The sequence below is a fragment of the Macaca nemestrina genome, chromosome 2 (genome assembly GCF_043159975.1).
Source record: "Macaca nemestrina isolate mMacNem1 chromosome 2, mMacNem.hap1, whole genome shotgun sequence".
NCBI classification, from domain to species: domain Eukaryota; kingdom Metazoa; phylum Chordata; class Mammalia; order Primates; family Cercopithecidae; genus Macaca; species Macaca nemestrina.
The window spans coordinates 156,072,664-156,096,327 of record NC_092126.1 but is presented as its reverse complement, the minus strand read 5'-3'; the positions used below and the strand labels follow the sequence as shown (position 1 = coordinate 156,096,327).

General features: G+C 37.0%; 1 protein-coding gene across 2 annotated transcripts in view; it reads left to right on the top strand.

Moving 5' to 3' along the window:
- Nucleotides 1-23,664, top strand: part of LOC105477804 (kelch repeat and BTB domain containing 12) — an 80,586-nt gene that overhangs the window by 13,014 nt on the left and 43,908 nt on the right. For both annotated transcript variants that reach the window (XM_011734597.3, XM_011734595.3), the window contains exon 4: nt 1,815-1,965. In XM_011734597.3, coding sequence (XP_011732899.1) covers nt 1,815-1,965 — 151 coding nt within the window. The remainder of the gene's footprint in view (nt 1-1,814; nt 1,966-23,664) is intronic.

Sequence of the window (23,664 nt, the reverse complement as noted above, 5' to 3'; positions counted from 1 at the left end):
AACTAGGGGTAAGAGAAGCTGGATCCTCATCCAGTTCTGTGTGTCTAATAGCTTTGTGACTTGAGGCAAGTAACTCATAGGCCTTTTCCATATTTAAAATTCTTACCCTAAGTGAGACACCAAAATACCGATCTGTGATGGCACAATCATTTCTATGAAAGCATATTGTGATTGTAACACTTGATATTTTTATTGGGCATCAGCAGGCAGAGAACCCAGAATGCTGTTTCTGTTGAAGTCCAGTGAAGTGATGGCAAACCAGAATGAAAAGTCAGGGGTGTGTGGCCATAGTGGCCTTCTCCCTCCCTGCTGGATGTCCTCTCCTGGTGCCTTGGCGCACTCTTCTTAGGACCACTTCAGCTGCCTCGTGCCCTGACCAACCAGACTTTCTAATAAAAATTAATCTCACTAGCTCATTGGTCATCCTCATAGCATACAGTAAATTTATTTTTGCCTGTATTATTTTTTGTTTCTCCAAATTTGCTTCAGGATAAAACTGATGCTATTTGCATTCATTTCAGAAGCTTGGGATTTGCCATTTATTTATAGTATATCATACCTGTTTTGTAAACTTAAACCTCACATTTAACACATTTAATTTTTTCTGCTATATGTCAGAAAGTAGTACAGATTTCATCACAGCTAGCAGGAGAAACCTGACAGATTATTTGTAATTAAACTTTTTCAAAATTATCCATTTACATAGTTAATTTTGCATGCATAAGCTCCAAAAACAACTTAGAAGCTTTTCTTTGCATTTCTTTCACTAAAATAGAGATTAAATACTTAAATTAGAAGGAAAATTAAAACCATAAAGTCAACGATTGTTAATTTATAAAGTTTCTGAACAGATAACATGAACATTTACCTCATAGAGGAAAGGCTTTGCTACCCAATTGAGTACTTGTATAACAATTGCAAGATCACACAGGGTTGTGCGTGTGTCATGGTGAGCGTAACTCTTGGTATATTTAAAGTAGTTAACTAAAATTAATTGCATAAGCTTTCGTAAGTATGCCAGTTATTTCTTTGTTGAACACTTGTATCACCCAAAAAAATGACACTCATGAATCCTTAGCTTGAAGTCATATAAAGTTCCACACACATGTATACAAAAGACATCATTTCACCTAACATTTATGAATAGGAAAAGCCACTTCTGTGTAAGAGTAAAATTGTTTAATTTGTACCTTCTCTAGTCATTAAAAAATATAAAATAAGTGTGTTAAAATAACTGCAAATAATTTAGATTAGTCCATAAGTCTTGAAAATTGAATTCACATCATTCCTATATAGGCCATAATTATGGTGTAAAAATAATTATGAAGACACTAAAATGTTTTGGCAACTTTGTTTCATATGGATTAGAAAAATATAAAGAAAATGCCTTCTATATTATTAAAATTAGTTTCTCACAAATATTAAAATCAACAACTATGAAGTTTGGTAAAATAGAATTACACTTTAAATACTATTCAAGAGAGCTTGGTTTTTTTTTTTTTTTTTTTTTTTTTAGGCTTTGCAGTTGCTTCTTTAAAAAAAAAAAAAAGCTGTAATGAATGTCTCAATGCTAAGATCACAGATTGTTTGCTATACCCGAACACCTTTGGCCCATTATTTCAGAATATAAATTCCTCTGATAATGACAGTACACTTATAACCCCCGTCATGGGGTTTGGTGGGTTTGTGAGTATAAGTCACTGCAGTTAACCTCTATTTATCTCTTTGGCTGTCTGCTTTGATTAATTGCATTCATGTACTCACAAAGATCGCTAAATGGTATGTTGTTATATTGGCTGTCATATTTCATACAGATGGATCTTCCTGATGAAGAACCTGATCGATTAAGCAACAAACTGTTGCAGTATGACCCCAGCCAAGATCAATGGAGTGTGCGGGCATCCATGAAGTACTCTAAATACCGATTCAGTACAGCTGTAGTCAACAGTGAGATTTATGTTTTGGGTAAGAGGAAGCAGATTGCTAACAGTATAACTACTTTTATTTTCCTCAGCAGTTTGCCTCAGCAAAAATGAAATGTTCTCCTTTGCACTTGTATCCCAGTTCAAATTTATGTACAACTAGCTGAACTTTGTCTTTTATTTCTTGTTTTCTAGAGCACAGTCAAATAAGATTAAAGGAAGTCCATTGACATTGAGAGCAAACTATTTTTATGGCATCTATAAGTGCCTTGGAATGTAATGATATAAAACAGTAATGATATATCCTTATATATACTACCAAGTAATATACTTTGAAATAGGAATAAGCCTTGGGCCACTTTTAGTCAATGAAATGTGGGCTTTGCACCAACTGTGATGGATCTGTGCCATTAGAAGAGAAAGCCACCATAGGTAAGACTGTGCCACAGATTGTGCCAATCCTCATTTTGCCTAACCCACCAAATTTCTAGACAGGTGTTATCAAGCAATTTTCATTTGAATGCACTTTTTTCTTATGTGTGTCTTGTACTTCTTATATGTATGGTCTTGTACTAACTATAACTAGTAAGAATTGGTAAAAGACTTCAGTTCCACTAAGGTGGGTACAATAAAAACAATTCCACAACATGCCCTATGTATCCCCTATCCTTCTCCACTCCTTGATTTTTCCTGTTAAGTCCCTAGCTCTTTTAAGGACATCCCATCTACCTAACATTATCCTCTGTCACCTTCCCTCACCTTCCATAAGTATGGGAAAGAAACACTGAGGCAGGGAGGTTGACTGGACTGATGAAATGATACCTATGCCAATTCTTTATTTCATCCAATCTGCATTGATGGTTAATGGGAAAAACACGGAAAAGATGATGGATAGCAAAGAAATGGCAAGGAAGAAATACGAAATAGAGGATGGAAGCAAACTAAGCATTTAAATAGAAAGTATTATGATGATGATTTTTTTTTTACTAGAGGGAGGCCATTATCTCTTAGCTGTTTGCACAGCATGAAGGAAAATAATTAATGCACTCAAGCATTAGTAGTTATTTTATGATTTTAAGAACAAGAACATTATGCAACATAATTTATGACTACCTCAGTTATGAGATTCACTTATAATTAAGTTTTTTCTCTTGATATGTATTTCTTTGTTATAACCATATATTATGTCACAGGCCCAGAAGAGACAATCCCTAACCTATGATAGATCACCTAGGATAGGTGTATCACTCAAGGGGATGAAGGGCCTTTCTACTAAACATATTAAAGTTGGGGGCAGCCAAAAGTGGGATAAAAGTGATATATCAGTTGGACCAGAATAAGACTTCCCCCTAATGTGGAGCCACAACTATGCTAGATGTGGAATTTAAATGATAGTATATTGTTTGATAAACTACATGGGAAAGGCACTTGTGGGAGCTTACACTTCATGGCATGGACACTGTCCATTGAATGAATGAAAGGAGGTAGATTTAAAAGAACATGTAAGATTTGAGTGGATGAAATCTAGAAAAGAGTATGCTCCAGGAAAGGGTGCAATGAGAGGGGGCAAAAAAGAACAAATAAGGAGAATGAAATAAGCAGTGGTTTGGAGGTGAGGATGAAAGTGGTGAGAGTAGAGGATAAAAAGAGCGTAAATGAGTCCACCAGGGACAGGGAGTTGTGAGAGAAAGAGCTGCGTAGTAAACTGAGAAGCAGATTATAGAGGCCTTTGGATGAAGAATTCAGGAAATACTAGTGAACAGTAAGAAACCACACAGAAGCAACATGATTAAAATGTTTTAGAAAAACTGGTGAGATAAGCATATAAAGAACACAGCAAAGACAAAAAGAAACTGGAAGTGGAGAGACTAATTAGGAAGGTTTTTACAGTAGCTTACGCTGTAGTTTCTGAATATTCAGAACTGGAGAACAGATTCATGATCACCCCAGTAAGCTTTACCACCCTGTAAGATTCAGCCCAAAAGAGTCAACTTCCTCAACATTTGCTACTTAATTCCCAAATATATTTATAAACTTTGAAATGGAATGTAGTTCAGTTGTTTAGGTATTTTTGTAGCAGTCTTAGTTCATATTTAATTGTTCACTGTATATATAATTGGAATTTGGGCAAGTATCATATAGAATCCTAAAACCTTATTAGTTTCAGTGACTCACATTATCTTAGCAAAAGCCCTGTCTGCTTTTAGGAATCTATATGTACCCCCACTGTGTTTTGGGTCACTGTCAATTAGTATAACAATGAGCCCTCTTTCTAATCCCTATAATGGATTTAATTTCTTACTATGTCCTAGATAGTCTACGGGTATCTTCCAAAAAGCAGCCACTGAAACCTCCTTCACCAGGAAGGCAGCATGGTAAAGTAGGGAAGGCACTAGCTTTGGAGTTGAGTGTGTTTGGATTGAAATCCTGATGTGCCACCTATATATTCTTGGTCTGGTAAATATTTTTATGTTGTTGTTGCTAATATTAAAATGGGAATGCCTACCTCTTTCGAGATATTAAGATAATATATGTATAATTCCTACAATATAAGTGTTCAGATATTGTAACTTCTGTTTATTGAGCCCCTTTGTTACAGACACTTTGCTAAATTCTTTGCTTAAAGTTTCACTTAATGGTCATAAAAACAGATAAATTATTAACTGATCTGTATAGCTGGCTAGATATCTAGACTCATTCTCCGACTGAAAAAAACCTAAAAACGTTGTAAAGCATATCTTTAGAAACCTTTTAAGAGCTGACGTGCCAGTAAGAATTTAGCAGACCAAAAGCCAAATGAAAGCAGATTTCCAACTATGAAAAACTGGAAAAGTCAACATTCTATACTTAAAAATAAAATAAAACCAGACATATTTGTCAAAAACAACCATTTTAGATCTCTAGAAATCAATCGTAAGTAACAAATTGAGAATAGTTTCTTTGTTTAAAAACAATACTGAGCTTGAAGTAAGACTTCAGGCAGTCTGCAGCATTCTCTTATGAGGCTCTATTGCTTACCCCAGGTCATTCAACATGATAATACTGCTAGAGTGGGGCTGGCTACAAAAACTAGCAGCTTTTTTTTTGCCAAAGGGGGCTGACATGTTTGTGAGTAGAGGGTGGAAAACCCACACTCACAGTGGAAAATAGGAAAAGCCTACAGTTCTAGGCTGAGGTCTTAGTCCTGGTTGGTACAACAGCAGACAAAAGAACTGGCCAGAAATTTAACAGGAAGATCCTGGAAATCAGAAAGTCACAGAGAGACTTGATAAACTCATCCCCTGGAGGCCAAGAAAGCTGCATAAACATGCAGCCCCATAGAGAGCCCAAGCTCTCCACACATTCCTAGATGACTGGTAGGTTGAGCACATGTACAGAGCAGATCCAAGAGGACCAGGCAGAAAGTGAAAGTCATAGTAGACTTGGAAACTATCTGAACTTTTAAGGTACTCCCATGCAGATCCACCAGGAGAGAGTGGAAGCCTTACTGGTGTTTGACTACAACCACCAGTCATTGACAGAGACTAAGCTATGCAGAAATAAGGGTAACTCATAGGCTAAAATATAAAAATGTATAAGATTTCCCCTCTGAAAACAGAGGGGAAACCGCAGCAAACAGTAGAAGAGGCATATTCAGTTTAGGTAAATTACTTAAAAACAACAACAAAAGGCAGTCAAAAAAACAGAAAAGAAAGAAACCCTCAAGGAAAAACAAAGAAAATCAGGATAAAAAGTTGCTACAATATATTATCCATAATGTCCAGTACCAACAAAAAATTACAACACATGCAAAGGAAAAGAAACAGAAAAGCATAACCCATTTGGGGGTGGGGGTGGTGCAGAAGTATTCAATAGAAGTTGTCTCTGAGTGAGCCTGGATGTTGGATTTGGGAGACAAAGTCTTCAAAGTGACTATCAAATATATGTTCAAAGAATTAATGGAAACCAATTTTAAAGAATTAAAGGAAAATATGACAATGAGTCCACTATGATATTGATAAAGAATAGAAATTATCTAAAAGAACCAATGAAAATTTTAAACTTGTAAAGTACAATAAACCAAATAAAAGTGCACTGAAGGGGCTCAGTAGCACATCTGAGATGTTAGAAAAAAGAATCAATGAACTTGAAATCTATAGAGATTATATAATCTGAAGAAGAGAGAAAAAATTGGAGAAAAATTAGCAGGGCTCAGAGTCAGGTGGAATAATATCAAACCTATGAACAGATGTTTAATGGGAATCCCAAAAGGAAATGAGAGAGAGAAGTAATGATCAAAAATTTCTGAAATTTGATGGGAAAACATTAATCTACAGATCCAAGAAGTTTATCAGACCTCATATAGGATAAATTCCCAGAGATCCTCACGTAAATACATAATAGAAGAACTACTAAAGACAGAAAATTCTTAAAAGCAGCAAGATAAAAATGCCATATCATGTAGAAGGAAACAAGAGTATACTTAACAGATGAGACTTACCAGAAGCTTAGAGGCAAGTAGACAGTGGAGTATTATATTCAAAGTGTTACAAGAAAAAAATGATCAATCAAGAATTCTGTATCCAGCAAAACTGTGCTTCAAAACTTAAGGTGAAACAGACATCCCCAGATGAATAAAGATGGAGATAATATGTGGCTAGCAGACTTACAAGAAATATTAAAGGAACACTAAAATCCTTCAGACTGAAAGGAGGTGATGCTAGACAGTAACCTGTGTCCACAGGAAGAAATGAATAGCACAAGAAATGGTAAATATATAAGGAAATATAAAGGGCTGCATAATACATGTTTTTCTTTTTTCTTCTCTTAGTTTCTTTAAAAGATATAAAAGAATACAGATGCTCCTCAACTTACAGAGGCATTACATTCCAATAAACCCATCATAGGTTGAAAATATAGAAAGTAAAAAATATGTTTTATGCCCTGATAAGCCCATCATGAAGTTGAAAAATCTTAAGTCAAACCATCATAAGTTGAGGACCATCTGTAAAGCAGCAATTGTGATACTATATAGTTGGTTTTTTCACATATGCAGCTGTAATATATATGACAATATCAGAGTAGAGGAGGAGAAAATGGGGTTACTTTGGAACAAAGTTGCTGTTTGTAATGAAACCAACTCAGTATTAACCTAAAATAGAGGATGATAAAGTAAAACACACATTAGACTTTCTAGAGCAACCACTGAAATTTTAAAAAGTAGTTTAAAAGTCAACTAAAGAAGCCAGGCACAGTGGCATGCACATGTAATCCCAGCTACTTGGAAGGCTGAGGTGGGAGGATCACTTGAGCCTAAGAGTTCAAGACCAGCCTGGGCCATATAGTAAGCCTCCTGCTCAAAGAAAGCTGCAAAAGAAAATGGTACACTTAAAAATGTGTTAAATACAAGAGAAGGCAGCAAAGGAGGAACAGAGAAAAAGAGTTTCAAGAAGTAGAAAATAAATAGCAAAATGGCAGATATATAGCCAGTCACTATCAAAAATTACATGAAATGGGAATGGACCAAACACCCTAATCAAAAGGCAGAGATTTTCATACTGAATAAGAAATTAAGACCAAATATATGCTCTCTATAAGAGACACATTTTGCATTCAAATACATGAATATTTACTATCATTTTACAATAGAGAAAGACATAAAATGCAAAAAGTAATATTAAGAGAGGTGCAGTGACTGTATCATCAGACAAAATAGAGTAGAACTTTTACTACAGATAAACAGAAAAATTTCATGATAATAAAATTGTCAATAATATCAGGAAAATATATCAATTATAAATGTGTCATACCCAAAAAGAGAGACCTAAAATACATGAAGCAAAACCTGAGATGAAGTGATGAAGCTGTGCACGGTGGCTCATGCCTGTAATCTCAGCACTTTGGGAGGCCGACGTAGGCGGATGACTTGACGTCAGAAGTTCAAGACCAGCCTGGCCAACGTGGTGAAACCCCATCTCTATGAAAAATGCAAAAATTAGCCGGGTATGGTGGCATATGCCTATAGTCCCAGCCACTTGGAAGGCTGAGGCAGGAGAATCACTTGAACCCGGGAGGCAGAAGTTGCAGTGAGCTGAGATCATGCCACTGCACTCCAGCCTGAGCAACAGAGCAAGACTCCGCCCAGGAGTCCAGGGAAAAAAAAAAAAAAATGAGATGAGAAATAATCAAACAATCATCAATGGAGATTTATTATCAAGAATTGATAGGATTAGACAGAGTATTAGCAAGGTTTCAGAAGATTTAAACAGCACTATCAACCAACTTTACTTACCTTAACTGGCTTGTGCTGACAGCTGCATAGCTTTGTAAATATACTAAAAATCACTAAATTGTACACACAATGGGTGTATAATGTGGTGTCTAAGTTGTCTCAATAAGTAAATGTGCAGGGCACCCAATCACTTATCAAGCCTGGAAAATTGTAAGCTTTAGTTTCCCAGGCTTGCAGCTTACCAAAATTACTCCAGGTGGGAAATCTAATTAGAGTTACTATGCACATAAAGCTGGTACTTCAAAGAGCTACAGCCTCTGTGTAACCATATTCTAGAAGTAAACCTGCCTTACATCTCTCATCTCAGAGGACTTCAAAGAAACATCTTGGCACTGAGAAACTTACTGACGAAAGGCTCATACATCCCTGAGAAGTAATAATCATAAATAAGCTCTTGAGTGGAATTTCAACCCAAATTCGCATACCCAAGTGGGAAAAAAGAAAAGACAAAGCTTGAATCATGAATTTAGTTTAAGATGCCTCAGACTGATAGTGTGCTCAGGTACCTGGAAAAAACAAATTCACATTCTCTCAAGAAATGTATCTTTATCCTAGACCTCAAAAATCCCCCACAAATGATTTTCCAAGGAAAACAAGCATTCCACAGTTAATGAAGCAAGACAACTTGAGCAAGAACCCATGGAAATAATGGCCAGTAGAAAAAACAAGCAACAACAACAAAAAACCAGTGGAGACCTCACATACTGGAAGTATCAGACAAATAGTGTGCTTACTCTGTTTAAAGAAATAAAAGATAAAATTTACAATATCATCAGAAAATAGAAAATGATAGAGAATGATAAAAAATGTTTGGGTAAGAAGTGACTTTATAACTGCAAGGAATGTAAAAATATATAACAATATTAAAACCCAATGGGTACATTTGAGAGCAGATCACACAAATATAAAGAGAAAATTAGTGAATAGAAGAGAGTTCTGAAAATTAGTTAATAGAAGAGAGTTCTGAAGAATTTGCCCAGAGTATATCACAAAGATTTTTTTTAAATAGAAGAAAAGTTAAGATAGATGGGTAATAGAGTGAGAGGATTAATAATGTTTAACAAAGTTCTATAAGGAGAGGAAAAAGAAAACAGGACAAAGGCAATATTTGAAGAAAAATGGGTGAGGATTTTCTAAAACCAGTGAAAGGCACTAATGCACACAAACAAACAAAAATAATGAATGCCAAGCACAACAAACAAGAAATATATACATACATTTGTAGTTATCATGAAACTGAAAAACACCAATGAAAAGAGAATATCTTAAAAGCAGATTAAGAAAACAGACCGATTACTTTTAAGAAGTGACAGATTGACATCTGACTTATCAACAGAATAATGGAATCCAAAAGACAGTCAAATTACATGTTTAATGTGCTAGCAGAAAATAAATGCTAAAGTGGAATTCTATACCTAATGAGACGGTCTTTCAAGAACACGGATGAAAGAAAGACATTTTCAGATGAGGTAAAACTGAAAGCACACCACCAGCAGACCACCATAAGCAGGTAAAACTGAAAACAGACCACCATAAAGGAATTTTAAAGTATGTTTTTAAGCAAAAATTGTGATCCCAGATTGAAGGTCTAAAATGCAAGATGAAATGAAGAGCAAAGAATGTGGTAAACAGATGGGTAAATGGAAACATTTCACACTTAAATATTTAAGATAGACTTTTAATATCAGTTATAAATATTAAATTGACTTATAAAAAATAATAATAGTTTTTAAACAGTGATAAAATAGTAGTAAAATAAATGAAATCAAAATTATAATAACAAGTTGGGACAGAGGTGAGTGGAGTGAAAGTGTCTTAAGATCCCCTTATTATCCAGGAGGAGGACCAAGGAAGGGATTAAATTTGCAACATTTGATGCAGACATTAAGTATGCATGTTAAATTTCTAGGCTTACCACTAAGAGAATACAGAGTATACAAATTTTAAACTTACAAATGGGAAAAATAGAATTAAAAATCAGTGCAAAAGAATGCAATAAATAAGAAAGAAGAAATAGAATAAACAAGACAACTGCTAATATGAAATAAAAAGCTGGATATTAGATGAAATGTATCAACAATTATATTAAATGAAAATGCACTAAATGCTTCAGTTAAAAGACAAAGATTATCAGTTTGTTGGAAAGAAAACCAACCATATTCTGTTTAAAACATGACTTGATTGAAAAATACATTTTGGGTAAATTTTAACTAAAAAAAAAAAGCTGGTATAGCTGTTTGTTAATATTAGCCAAAATATACTTTAAAGCAAAATCAATTAATAGAGTTTCTGGCTCCACGTAAAATGGAGTAAGCACACTTCACGTTCTCTCCCACTGAATACAACTATAAAACATGGACAGAATGCATGGAAAAGGTATTTGAAGACTCTGTAAACAGAAGTAGGTGCATCAAGAAAGAACACCAGAATTTTAAGTACCACCACCATATGACTTACTATGTTCTCTCCTCTGATAGCCCCTAGCCTGAAGTCAATGCAGCTAGAAACCCAGAAGTGGGCATTATTCATAGAGAGAGCACCAAGAAAATCTGTCTAGTTTTGGCATGAGTTACTGAAAAGAGAGGTTATAATTATCAGAATGTAGATATCCCCTCACTTTTTTCTCTCTGTACTCTTACATCTCAATACCTAGACAATCCCATGACAATGATGACCAGCAAGAGCCAAAACTCAAAGGGAGAAGAAACTTCCTCTCCATTTAGTCAAGCTGCAGTTCCAAGAGGGTGTGGGTTTCCCACATTGCTTTCCGCTTTTCCTTTCTCCCTTGTCCTGTCACTTGAGCCCAACAAGAGTTCAAATACAGAAATGTGTGGCAGAGAGGGGTAACTAGAGCCTCAAGTTTCTAGCCAGAGAACCAAAAAAGGGAATATTTGGGAACTAAAAGTACCAGGGAGATCTCAGGGAGGGTTTTTCAATGTATTTAGGTGTAATCTATGAGACATATGTTTACATAGCGTGAAAGAGGGAGGGTAAGTGGAACTATAAGGTGAAGATTCCAACATTCCAGTTACTGTGATAAAACACTGATACTAAGTAGACTATGAAATAAGTACATATTTTGTAATCCCAAAAGAAACACTACTCAAGGAGATACAGTAAAAATCACAATAAATGCATTGAGATAGAAGACTGAAAAATGTTTAAATAATTTAAAAGAGATCAGACAAGGTGAAAAAAATACCACAGAGAGAACAAACAAAACAAGCAATAAATCAGTAGATCTAAATCTAGCCACAAAAATAATTACCTTAAATGCAGATGTTCTAATGACATCAATTAGAAGACAGAAATGGTCAGAATGGCTTACAAATAGAATGACCTAAAAATATTCTGTGTATGTGAAACATACTTCAACTATAATGATATAGGTAGTTTAAGAGTAAAAGGCTGGAAAATGTATGCCATGCAAACACTGATCAAAAGAAAGCTGAGGTGGCTTTGTGAAGATCAAATCAAGTAGACTTCAGCAGAAAGAAAGCTACCAGAGATACAGAAGGACATTACATAATGATAAAATGATTGATTCACTAAGAAGACACAACAACACTAAATGTGTATGTACCTAACAACAGAACCTCAAATTATATGCAGTGAAATCTGAAAGGAGGAATAGACAACTCCACAATTATAATTGAAGATTTCAACACTCCTCTCTCAGTAATAAATAGAACCAGTAGATAGAAAAACAACAAGTACCTGTATATAGAAAGAGCTCAATAACACCATCAACTAACTGGATCTAACTGACATTTATTGCCCACTCCACCCAGAAAGAGCACATGGAATGTTCACCAAGATAGATCATATCCTGAGACATAAAACAAACCTTAACAAAATTTAAGGAAGTAAAATCATACAAAGCATATCCTCTGACCACAGTGGAACATAAGGATAACTGAATAGTCTTCAAACACTTGAAAACTGAGCAACTGGCCGGGCGCGGTGGCTCAAGCCTGTAATCCCAGCACTTTGGGAGGCCGAGACGGGCGGATCACGAGGTCAGGAGATCGAGACCATCCTGGCTAACACGGTGAAACCCCGTCTCTACTAAAAAGTACAAAAAACTAGCCGGGCGAGGTGGCGAGCGCCTGTAGTCCCAGCTACTCGGGAGGCTGAGCCAGGAGAATGGCGTAAACCCGGGAGGCGGAGCTTGCAGTGAGCAGAGATCCGGCCACCGCACTCCAGCCTGGGTGACAGAGCGAGACTCCGTCTCAAAAAAAAAAAAAAGAAAACTGAGCAACACATTTCTAAATAATCCATGGATCATAGAGGAAATCTCAAGAGAAATTCAAAAATATGTTAAGCTGAATGAAAATGGAAACACAACATATCAAAGTTCGAAGAGTGCTGCTAAAGCAGTGTTTAGAAGGAATTTATAGCATTAAGTGTTTGTATTAGATAAGAAGAAAGTTCTCACATCTATAGTCTAAGCCCCTGCTTTTAAAAACTAGAAAAAGCACCACAAAAATCAAGTGAAGAAAGTAAATAAAGATAGGAGCAGAAAACAGGGCAATTAGAGGCTGAAAAAATAAGGAAAATCAATGAAACCAAGCTGTTTGTTTGAAAAAGCCAATAGGGTTGGTAAACCCTAGCAAGACTAACTAATAAAAAGAGGAACAAGGTACAGATTACCAATATTAGAAATGAAGAAGGAGGTATTACTACAGTCTCTGTAATTATTAAAAGGATAATAGGGCAGTGCTACAAACAACTCTACAGAAATACATTTGACAACTTAGATGAAATGGATCAATTCTTTGAAAACCACAAACTACTAAAAGCCACCCAAGATAAAAGAGATAACCCCAAAATGATTAAATACATTGAATTCTTAGTTTGAAACATTTCAAAAAAATAAATACCTAGGTCCAAATGGTTTCACTGGTGAATTTAACCAAGCATTTAAAAATAACAGCAATTCTGCTACCTCTTCTAGAACATAGAAGAGGGAACACTTCCCACCTCATTTTATAGGCCAACATTACCTGATACCAAACCAGACAACACAGTACAGAAGAAGAAAACTACAGATCAATATCTCTCATAAACACAAACACACAAATCCTCAACAAAATATTAGTAAGTTCAACACAGCAATATATGTAAAGAACACACTGTGCCAAATGGGTTTTTTCCTGAGAATGCAAGATTAGTTCAATATTCAGAAATCGATCAATATGAGCTACCATATTATAGTCTGCAGAAGAAAAGCCACGTAATCATATCAATTGATGCCTAAAAATCGTTTGAAAGAGTATAACATTTGTTCATGATGAAAAATTCTCAGCAAACTGAGAAAAGAATTTCCTCAACCTCTCAATCTGATAAAGGACACCTATGAAAAATCTACAGGTAACATCATTCTAATTTTTTATTATTTTTATTTTTTGAGATGGAGTCTCACTCTGTTGTCCGGGCTGGTGTGCAGTGGTGTGATCTCAGCTCACTGCAACCTCCATCTCCCAGATGGAATCTTTCAGATTCAAGCAATTATCCTCATCAGCCTCCCAAGTAGCTGGGGTTACAGTCACCTGCCATCACACCCAGCTCATTTTTGTATTCTTAGTAGAGACGGGGTTTCACCATGTTGGCCAGGCTGGTCCTGAACTCCTGATCTGAAGTGATCCAACCACCTCAACCTCCCAAAGTATTGGGATTACAGGCCATCATGCCCGGCCAATATCATTCGTAATGGCAAATTTATATGCTTTCCCCCTAAGTTCATGAAAAAGGCAAGAATACACTTAGGACTATTATTCAACATCATAGTGGAAGTCTTAGTACAATAAAGAAAGATAAAGTTGTGCAGAAGGGAAGAAATGAACTTGTCCCTATTTCCAAATGACATGATCATCTATGTAGAAAATCTCAAAGGGCCTATTTTTTAAATTTCTAGAACTAATAAAGGGGCTTAGTGTAGTCAGCAGATACAAAAGGTCAATCATTTACTTTTTTAAAATGTATATATTTAAGGCATACAACATATTTTGATATACATAGTGAAAAGATTACTATAATCAAGCTAATTAACATATCCGTCTCCTCACATAGTTACCTTTTATGTGTATGTGGGAGTACCTGATATCTACTCTTAGCAAATTTTCAGAATATGGTACAGTATTAACTGTAGTCATCACATCATGCTGTACTATGGATCTCTAGGCTTATTAATTCTACATATATTCCACGTATAGCTGAGCTCATGCAATATTTTTCTGTGTCTGGCTTATTTCACTTAGTGTAATGTGTAGTTTATCCATGTTGTTACAAACGGCATGCTCTCATTTTTTAAGGCTGAATAATATTCCATTTCTTTATTCAGTCATCCATTAATGGACATTTAGATTGTTTCTGTATCTTGACTATTGTGAATGCTGCAACGAAGATGAGAGTGCATATATCTCTTAGTCCATCTTGTGTTGCTGTAACAGAATACCAGAGACTGGGTAATATACGAGGAAAAGCGGTTTATGTAGCTCATGGTTCTGCAGACCAGGAAGTTCAAGGACATGACCTTGGCTTCTGGCAAGGGCTTTCTTGCTGTACCATAACATGGCAAAGAATGTCAAAGAGGAAGCTGACCTGTGTGACAGAACCCAGGGGCATCCTGGCTTTATAACAACAGACTCTTGCATGAACTAATTTATTCTCATGAGAACTAATCCAGTCTGCCCAGAGAGAGAACTCACTACTTGGCTTTTACTGTGTTGGGGAAATGGTCTTCTCTACATTTTATTCTATTTTACTTTAATTTTTGTTATTTATTTTATTTTATTTTCTTGCTCTGTTTCCCAGGCAGGCTCAGGTGCTCTTCCCACCTCAGCCTCCTAAGTAGCTGGCACCACAGACTCATGCCAACCCACCCAGCTAATTTTGGTATTTGTTTTGTTTGTTTCTTTGTTTTTGTTTGTTTTTTTTGTAGAGATGGAGTTTCGCCATGTTGCCCAGGCTAGCCTAATACTTGTTGTTTTCTGTGTGTGTGTTTTTTTAATAGTAGCTATCTTAATGGTGATATCTCTGTGGTTTTGATTTGCATTTCCATAATGGCTAGGGATGATGAGAATCTTTTCATATGCTTGTTGGTTATTTGTATTTATTTTGAGAAAGGTCTGTTTAAGTCCTTACCCTAGTTTTCATTTGGGTTATGTTTTTGTTGAGTCTGAACTGGTCTTTTTATTTTTACTTTTTTTTTGGACACAGAGTCTTGCTCTGTCGCCCAGGCTGGAGTGCAGTGGTGCGACCTTGGCTCACTGCAACCTCTGCTTCCCAGGTTCAAGCGATTTTCCTGCCTCAGTTTCCCGAGTAGCTAAGACTACAGGCATGTGCCACCATGCCCGGATAATTTTTGTATTTTTAGTAGAGATGGGGTTTCACCATGTTGGCCAGGCTGGTCTCAAGCTCCTGGCCTCAAGTGACCTGCCTGTCTTGGCCTCCCACAGTGTTGGGATTATAGGCATGAGTCACCACGCCTGGCCCATTTATATTATTTTGTATTAGTTGCCCCAGAGATTTCAATATGAAGTCTTGACTTATTACAGTCTACCTTAAGTTAATTTACTTTTACCTCTTCTCAAACAGTGTAAGAACCTGACAATAGTTTAATTTCATTCCTTCCACCCATTGTACTTTTGTTGTCATATATTTTATATACCCTTATATTGTGGTTGTGGTTCTTTAAACAACCTGTTATGTTTATTCACAAAATTGCCATTTTCAGCATTCTTCATTCCTTCCTAAAGTTACAGGCTTCCAACGTTTCAATGAAATGTCTCTAGCTTTAATATTTTTCTTTAATACTTACGGTAGTGCAAGTCTTCTGGTAATTAATTCTCTTGGCTTTTGATTGTAAATGTCTTCATTTGTCTTCATTTTCGAGGTATATTTTTTGCTGGTTATAGAATTTTATATTGGCAATATATGTCAACACTTTAATATGTCAGTCTATTTCATCTGGCTTTCATAGTTTTTATTTAAAAAGCAAATGTCAGTCTCATTGTGGTTCCTTTGAAGGTAATGTGTCCTTTTTTCTCTGACATCATATAAGATTTTTCTTTTCACTGTTGTTTTCAGCAATTTGACTATGATCTGCCTACGTGTAGGTTCTTTGTTTTTTTTCTACTTGGGGTTCACTGTGCTTTTGGAATTTATAGAATGATGTTTTCATCAGTTTTGGGGAAATTCTCAGCTTTTGTCTTTTTAAATATTGTTTCTATTTTGTTCTCTCTTCTTTCCTTGTGAGATGCTCATTTCCTGTACACTAGACCTTTATTTATGTGCTCTGTGTCTCTTGGGGTCTTACTTGAATTCTTCCATACTTTTATCTTCCCATACTTCAGTTTGAATATTTTTTATTGAAGTATTTTCAGGTTCACTTACCCTGTCTTCCATTGTATTCAGACTGCTGTTAACCCAGCCATTTTCTTCTTCTTTTCAAATACTGTATTTTTTAATTCTAGAATGTCCACCTTATTCTCTTTCATAGATTCCACTTATTTTGTGAATTTCTCTACTTTTCTCATCCATTTTGTCTATGTTTTTTTCTATTTTATTTATCTTATTATTAATCAGTTATTTCAATATTTAGATAGTTCACAAGTCAGCTTCTGTTACATTTTTGTCTTTGATCAGCCATATTTCCCTGCCTATGCCCATGTCTGGTGATTTTTTTCTTGTATACTGAACTGTGGAAAAGAACCAGAGGTTCCTGATGATCTCCTCCCTGAGAGGATTCTGCCTTTCCTTGCTAAGTCAGAGCAAGGGACTGATTCCCTCAGTCCAATCAGGGCCTGGACCGGGCCAGGGTAAGTTGCAGCCTTAATAAGGCTCAGTGTTCTGTGATTCGGCCCTGTTCCTTGGGCATGGGCCACTCTTCCCCGCCACTCCTGACTTTGGATGGTGAACTGGAAGGATTTGTCTCCTCTATCCTGGAAGGCTGTGGGGATTCTGTTCTTTCCTTCAGAGTTGTTTAGCTTAGCTTTTTAGCCTCCCTGAACAACTTCAAAACCTAACAAATATCTAGAGATGGAGACCACATGTGTGTTTGTGGCAAGCCACTCACTTAAGCCAGACTTGATCACCTATATACCATGCAGCTGCGAGAGATTTCTCTCTGACCATTAAAAGCATTTGGTCCAGAATCCAGATTGCCCCAGTAATCAGTGCTTTTGAGGAGAAAGTTGGCAACGTGTTTGAGGTTCCTCTGTGCAGATCCTCTAGCTATCTTTCTGTCACAACAGCCCCACACAACTGCCAAAAACTTCCCTGGTCTCACTTTCCTTCACCAGCGTTCCTCTGTCTGTGCTAAATCCAGTTCTTAGCCTTGGTCCAGAATCAGCAAAATCCCTCAAGGGCAGAAAACAGCCTAGAAGAAGCTCTTCCCTCTCTGGAATGTTAGCTCATCTAGTTCTTACTGTTTCCCCACCTCTCTGATGCCTTTCAACATATGACTTTTCCATACATCCATGATCGTAATGATCACTGCATTACGATCACTGACCTGCCATGCCATCTTATAAAGAAGTGGAAGAATGATTATCATACTTGTTAAGTTTTAGACACATTTCTTTTTGTATATTTGTTTTATAATTTTATAAAGGGAAAAAGGAAAAGAATGGGACCTCAAAGAGGTTAAGAACCTTATTCAAACTGATGGTTACTAAGTAGCATAGCAGTAATCAAAGCCGGTTATCTGACAACAAAACCTTTACCATGCATTCCTTCCTGACCTCAAGATCATGGACTTTTGTCTTGCTGTTCCACTGAAGTCACTTCAGTGCCATCCTAAGCAGTTAGCAGAGGCCTTGGGGAGCCCCTAGTTCTGTCTTTACCTTGAGGCAGCTGAGGGTGGAGCCAGTAGCCCTGATGAGTTATGTATTGGTTGATGCTGGCCCCGTACTCTCTGGTACTCTTGCTTTCAGGATTTGGACTTCAGAATTACAGTATTTCCTTATATCTTGCCAAAGATCATAAACTAGACCCTCCCCCATGGGGTGGCTTAGGGAAACTGGTTCACATTATGTAAGCATATCATTCTGTGAAGTTTTTCCATAACTAGAAGAGTGGGATAAAGCACAGACAAACCCTAGTCAAGATCAGCATCTCCTCTGTAAATGCTCATTTTGCAAAGGTGGTTTTCAAAGTACAGATGGCCCTCATGGTAGCAGTGAGAATCCCTGGTGTACTAGGTAAGCCTCCAGCTCTGGGCTAGGCTCCTGAGCCCATCTACAAAGTGTCTTTTTCCTCCCAGCAAGCAGGTGGACATTCAGTCACGTTTGTTAGATCCATTTGCCTAAGATTATCTTACGAAATAGTTTGTACTCAAATTAGGATTTAATAGCAAAATCATCACAAAACAAGCAAAGACAGTGAAAGGGGAGGAAAGAGGGAACTAACATCAGCTGCAAAACTGATTAGAAATTTTCCTACATTCAACCACTCTAGCTTAATACCTGTCTGGCATATAAAAAGTACTCAATAAACATTTCTGACAGAACACTAGTAGGGGTAAATTTTCCCTTCCCTGCCCACAACCATTATTACATGGATATAATGGACACAGTTGCTGCACAGATTAACCTCAAGAAAGCTGGCAGGGAAGACACACCAAACAGAAATAATTACATGCGATGATTGCTACTTACAGAGGCCTATACAAATCTAGGGATTCGGAAAAGATGTCACAGAGAGATTGACCCTGGGCTTACTTCAAGAAACTGGGATTTGCCCAACAGAATAGCACAAGGAGAGAATTCTTGGTCGTTAACATACCAATTGCATGTCATGTTACCTGACGGTAGTTTTGAGTGTCAGGAACACCAGCTGCACAATGAAGCAGTAGCAGGAGGTGAACCTGGAGAGCTAGACAAGAGCCAGCCCACAGAGCGCTTCAAATACCATGCTTTGGAATTCATAATTTATCTCTAAATGATGGTGAGCCATTGAAGGATTTCAACAGTAAAGTAACGACAAATTAGTGCTTATTAAAAGGACCAGACACCTCAATTCTACCTACACACAGATTCAAGAGAGTAAAAGGGATTGCCTATTCAGAATTATTAAGTGTGGGGACTATGATTGTCCTAGAGTTCACTCACTGCCCCAGGTATTTGCCCTAAATATAGCTCTTGGGTGGACAGATGGGCAAGAACTCCATCTCTGGTATCCTGAATTAACAGACTCTGTAAGGCCCTTTCACAAAATCCAAGTTGCGAAACAGAATGGATGAAATTTTGAAGCTGAAGTAGCTGGGTCTTGAAATTCCTGGTCTCTAGAGACTGAAGGAGATGAGGCTGCTGCTCTTCTCTATTTCTACATTTAGTCCCCGTTTTGCGGCTGTGTAAGCCAGGTGATGAGCCAGAGAAGGGGAAGGAGCTGGAAATCAAAGGGGAAGGAGCTGGAAATCAAATTAGCTGATTTTGACCTCTGACTTAATAGCATTTATAAATAGTTTATAGGGTAATCACTAAATTATTGCTTAGATGAAGGGTACATTCTTGTCTACATTTTCTTTGTTCCCTCTTAGAATATGAGAATTTAAGAGTTGGCTTTATGGTTTGACCCACTGGGTTTGAATAAGAATGTAATGTGACTCCTATTACTTTTTCAGTTTTTGAATTTTGCTCTTGAGTAATTGAACTTGACATAGTAATATTTGCAATGTACCTAAAAATTAAAATCACAAAACATGCCATTGAGCTATAAAAGATGTAAAGGGAGGAAGAGAACACACATGCAGGGGAAATAAGATATAGTATAGAAATTCAGAATTATCACAGGGAGGGAAGTGGGAAGAAGGAGGTAGAAGGGCCCTAGGCTAACGGAGAGGAACAAACATCCAGAGATTTATAGACAAAAGTAGTTCTTAGGAACTAGATGAGTGAAAACAAGCAAAGTTTGGCCTCTCAGAATTGAAGGGAGAAATAATTCAGTGGAAAGTAAGCCTTTTTAATAACAGGTAAAATTTAATTGAGTGACTTTGATGTCAAATAGACTAATAATGTCCTTTGAAGAGATACTGGATTTTTTTTTTTATCATACCGTGATTTGACTCAACTAATACTTGTTGCAGCAAAGAATACGTCAAACATTAGGCTGGGTGCTAAGGACCCAGAGATGAAAGACACGCTGTATGTCCAGAAGGAACTCAGAGACTAGGGCAAGACAGATCAACTGTGCATATAGTTAAGTGCATGTAACAGAGGATCAGCTAACTCACTCCACAGGGAGGAATTAGTCAAATAAAGAAAAATGAGGCCGGGCACGGTGGCTTACTCCTGTAATCCCAGCACTTTGGAAGGCTGAGGTAGGTGGATTACCTGAGGTCAGGAATTCGAGACCAGCCTGGCCAACATGGTGAAACCCTGTCTCTACTAAAAATACGAAAACCCATGCGTGGTGGCAGGTGCCTATAGTCCCAGCTACTCAGGAGGCTGAGGCAGGAGAATCACTTGAACCTGGGAGGCAGAGGTTGCAGTGAGCCGAGATCACCCCATGCACTCCAGCCTGGGCAACAAGAGCGAAACTCCGTCTCCAAAAAAAAAAAAAAAAAAGAAAAAAGAAAGAAAAATGAGAAAGTTGCTTGTACTTTACACCAGGAACAATATATATCAAAGTATGGTAGAGAAAGATTAGGTTGAGTTGCTTTAATGTTTTAATGTCTTCATTCTCTAGTATTCATGAATGAATCTTTAGTCTATTTTTTTATTAAATGTCAATTATTGTTAAGAGATAAGACCACACTCATTATATGAAACCACGAAAGCTGAATTTATTGATTACTTAGCGTAGGAATGGTTACTTGGTGAGAGAGATTCTCATTGAACAAAGCAAACTGATGATTTTATATAGGATTGTGGGCAGGAGTTGAGTCTGGTTTAGTGTTGGTTACAAAGGCAAGAGTAGATTGCTGTTCCTCAGAAGTGCGGATTATGTTTGTTCATTACTGAGGCAGGAGGGGGTCAGGTCAGCCTTAGAAGAGGACTCAGTGGAGTGAGTCAGCCTCTGATTGGCTGCCTTCCAGAGTGTGAGTCTGTCTCTGACTGGTTGATTCCAGAGTCATGGTCACTGAAGCAAGTTGTCATTGATTGATTAATCAGGTTGAAAACCACTTCTAATGTTGACTTGTCATGGCTCGGGAACAATTAGTCTTTTCCCAGGAGCATGGGACTTTTCTGTATCCCACACCCCTCCCTTTCTCATCTTCAATCAGCCAAAGCAGCAAGACAGACCATCAGGGATTGTCCCCGTATTCACCACCATTGTTAATTTTGTCTTTAAATTGTTCGTTGAAACATTTCTTAGGACGGTGGCTCTGTGGATTTAAGACTCTGGATAAACATATCAGACTGTGCAACAAAGTATAACAAAGGTATCGCAAGAAGGGATTAGAGGGCAATCTAAAGGCATGATCTAGATTTTCCAAGGTCTGACATACTCTTGAGTAGATAAGCTACCTTGACAGTTTGAGTTCTGAGTAGTACAAACACTGTCTTCCTGGCTTTGTTGGAAAAGGAAAGATTCTATATAGTTACATTTCCCAACAATTCATGCCAGCCCCTTTAAGTGGCTAAATATGATTACATTTTTAACAAGGAAGAACGTATCCCAAGTTATCACACTCTTCTTTGCCTTCTGAAAGAGTTCTTTGAAGGAAAATCATATTTTTTTGAAGAACTACTACATTCTAGGTGATTTCATGTATTGTCTCAATTCTCACAATATCCTACAAAGGTAAATTCTTTATTTTTATTACACAAATACTGTGATAAAACCAGGGTTCAAACCCAAATCTGTCCAATTTTAAAGTTAAAATAAATTTTTAAAATATCTCAATCATTAAGAGCATCAAAACTTGTGCTTCTCTGTATGTGAGTGATGTCCATTGGCCATTGAGTAATGTAGTACTACTGTATCTAAGCTAGAAGGCCACAAATTACAGGGTTTCATGGGATTTTTCCTCTCCTTCCCACTGCTGTTGGTTACCATTTCTTTTCTTGTTGCTCTCTCCCTCTTATGTTACCAGATTGTACATATAAGATTATACATCAATCATACATATAAATAGATTTTACATACAAGACTATATATGCAGGCAATCATACATATGTGTAGATTATACATACAGTTAGGCCATTAGACCTTGCGTCATTAACAATGTCTCCAGTTTTTTCAGAATAAAATTCAAGGTCTCTTATCACAGCACCAATACTCAGACACTTGTTTTACATTGCTCAGGGTTTTCACTTGTGTTCTGGGCACTGGCAATTGTCTGACTTCCTGTTAAATGAGGAGTTACTGTAACAGGCAGCATCCAATCACCACAGGGAAATATTTAGGCAAGAGGGATAATTGGAATCATTTGGTTAATGGCCCTTGCCTTTACCTGATTACGTGTTTTATAAATTTTCTGAGTAAATCTCATGTGTACAAAGGTTTCCCAGGTATCTTCTCTAACTGAAATAAGTCATAGAAAGGAAAGGTCCTTCTGCAGACAAATCTTATCTCTGCAACTTAATAGCACCATGTGATTTTGAGCAAGTTGTTGAATTTTGCTAAATCTGTTTTCTTTATTCATAAAATAAGGAGGATAATAATACATTATTAACTCATGCAGTTGTTGCGAAGCTTAAGAGAGTATTATGTCAAATGCTGAACACTGTGCTTGGCATACGAAAAATGCTCAATAGATGGTAGTTATAACAATCATTATTGCTTATAATAAGTGGCAAGGAGTCCACTATGCTTTAGTGTCCTAATAACGCTCAGCTCGTCATCTTATTGTTAGTGCCCTGCCAGGCCCAAATGAGGAGGCATACTGAGATGAGGTCGTTCTGTCCTCATGCATTGGGAGTCAAAGGACTGAGTCTTTCTACTTTCTTCGTTTTCTCCCATTGTAAATATGCGCTGATAACATACTTACTGTACATTCACACAGCCTGCTTTTCTGTATGGAGCCAGGTACACATTTTCATGTAAGGAACTCTTTGAAAATATTGTCCAGAATGTATTCTTCTAATAGGAATTAAAGATGAAAACATTATACTACTGGGCATTGTGGCTAGCACTGACCCTGGAGGTTTGCTTTGAGTTGTAAAGATTTTAGAATATGGGCTTCAGCTAAAACCTGTGCTGAATTTTTCTTGTGTAAATGTTTGTCTTTAAAAAGTGTGTTGTCACAGATACCATGAATAATTTGGATTTAGATGAAAACAGCTTCTGGAACTATGGCGAACTAGCCAAGGGGCATATTAGTCATATACTGGATAGTTTTTCCTGGAAATCTATAAATTGCCTTCTTAACTTAAAAATAAAGGAATAGATATGGCCAGATTGCTCAAGCGACTCCACGGCTCATGTGGTTACATGTGCATTTTGTCAGCTTTGCCACACTGTAATTGGCTTTTCTGTTGGATAACTTCCTAGAAAGTCTAAAATAATTTAGTCTATATAAGC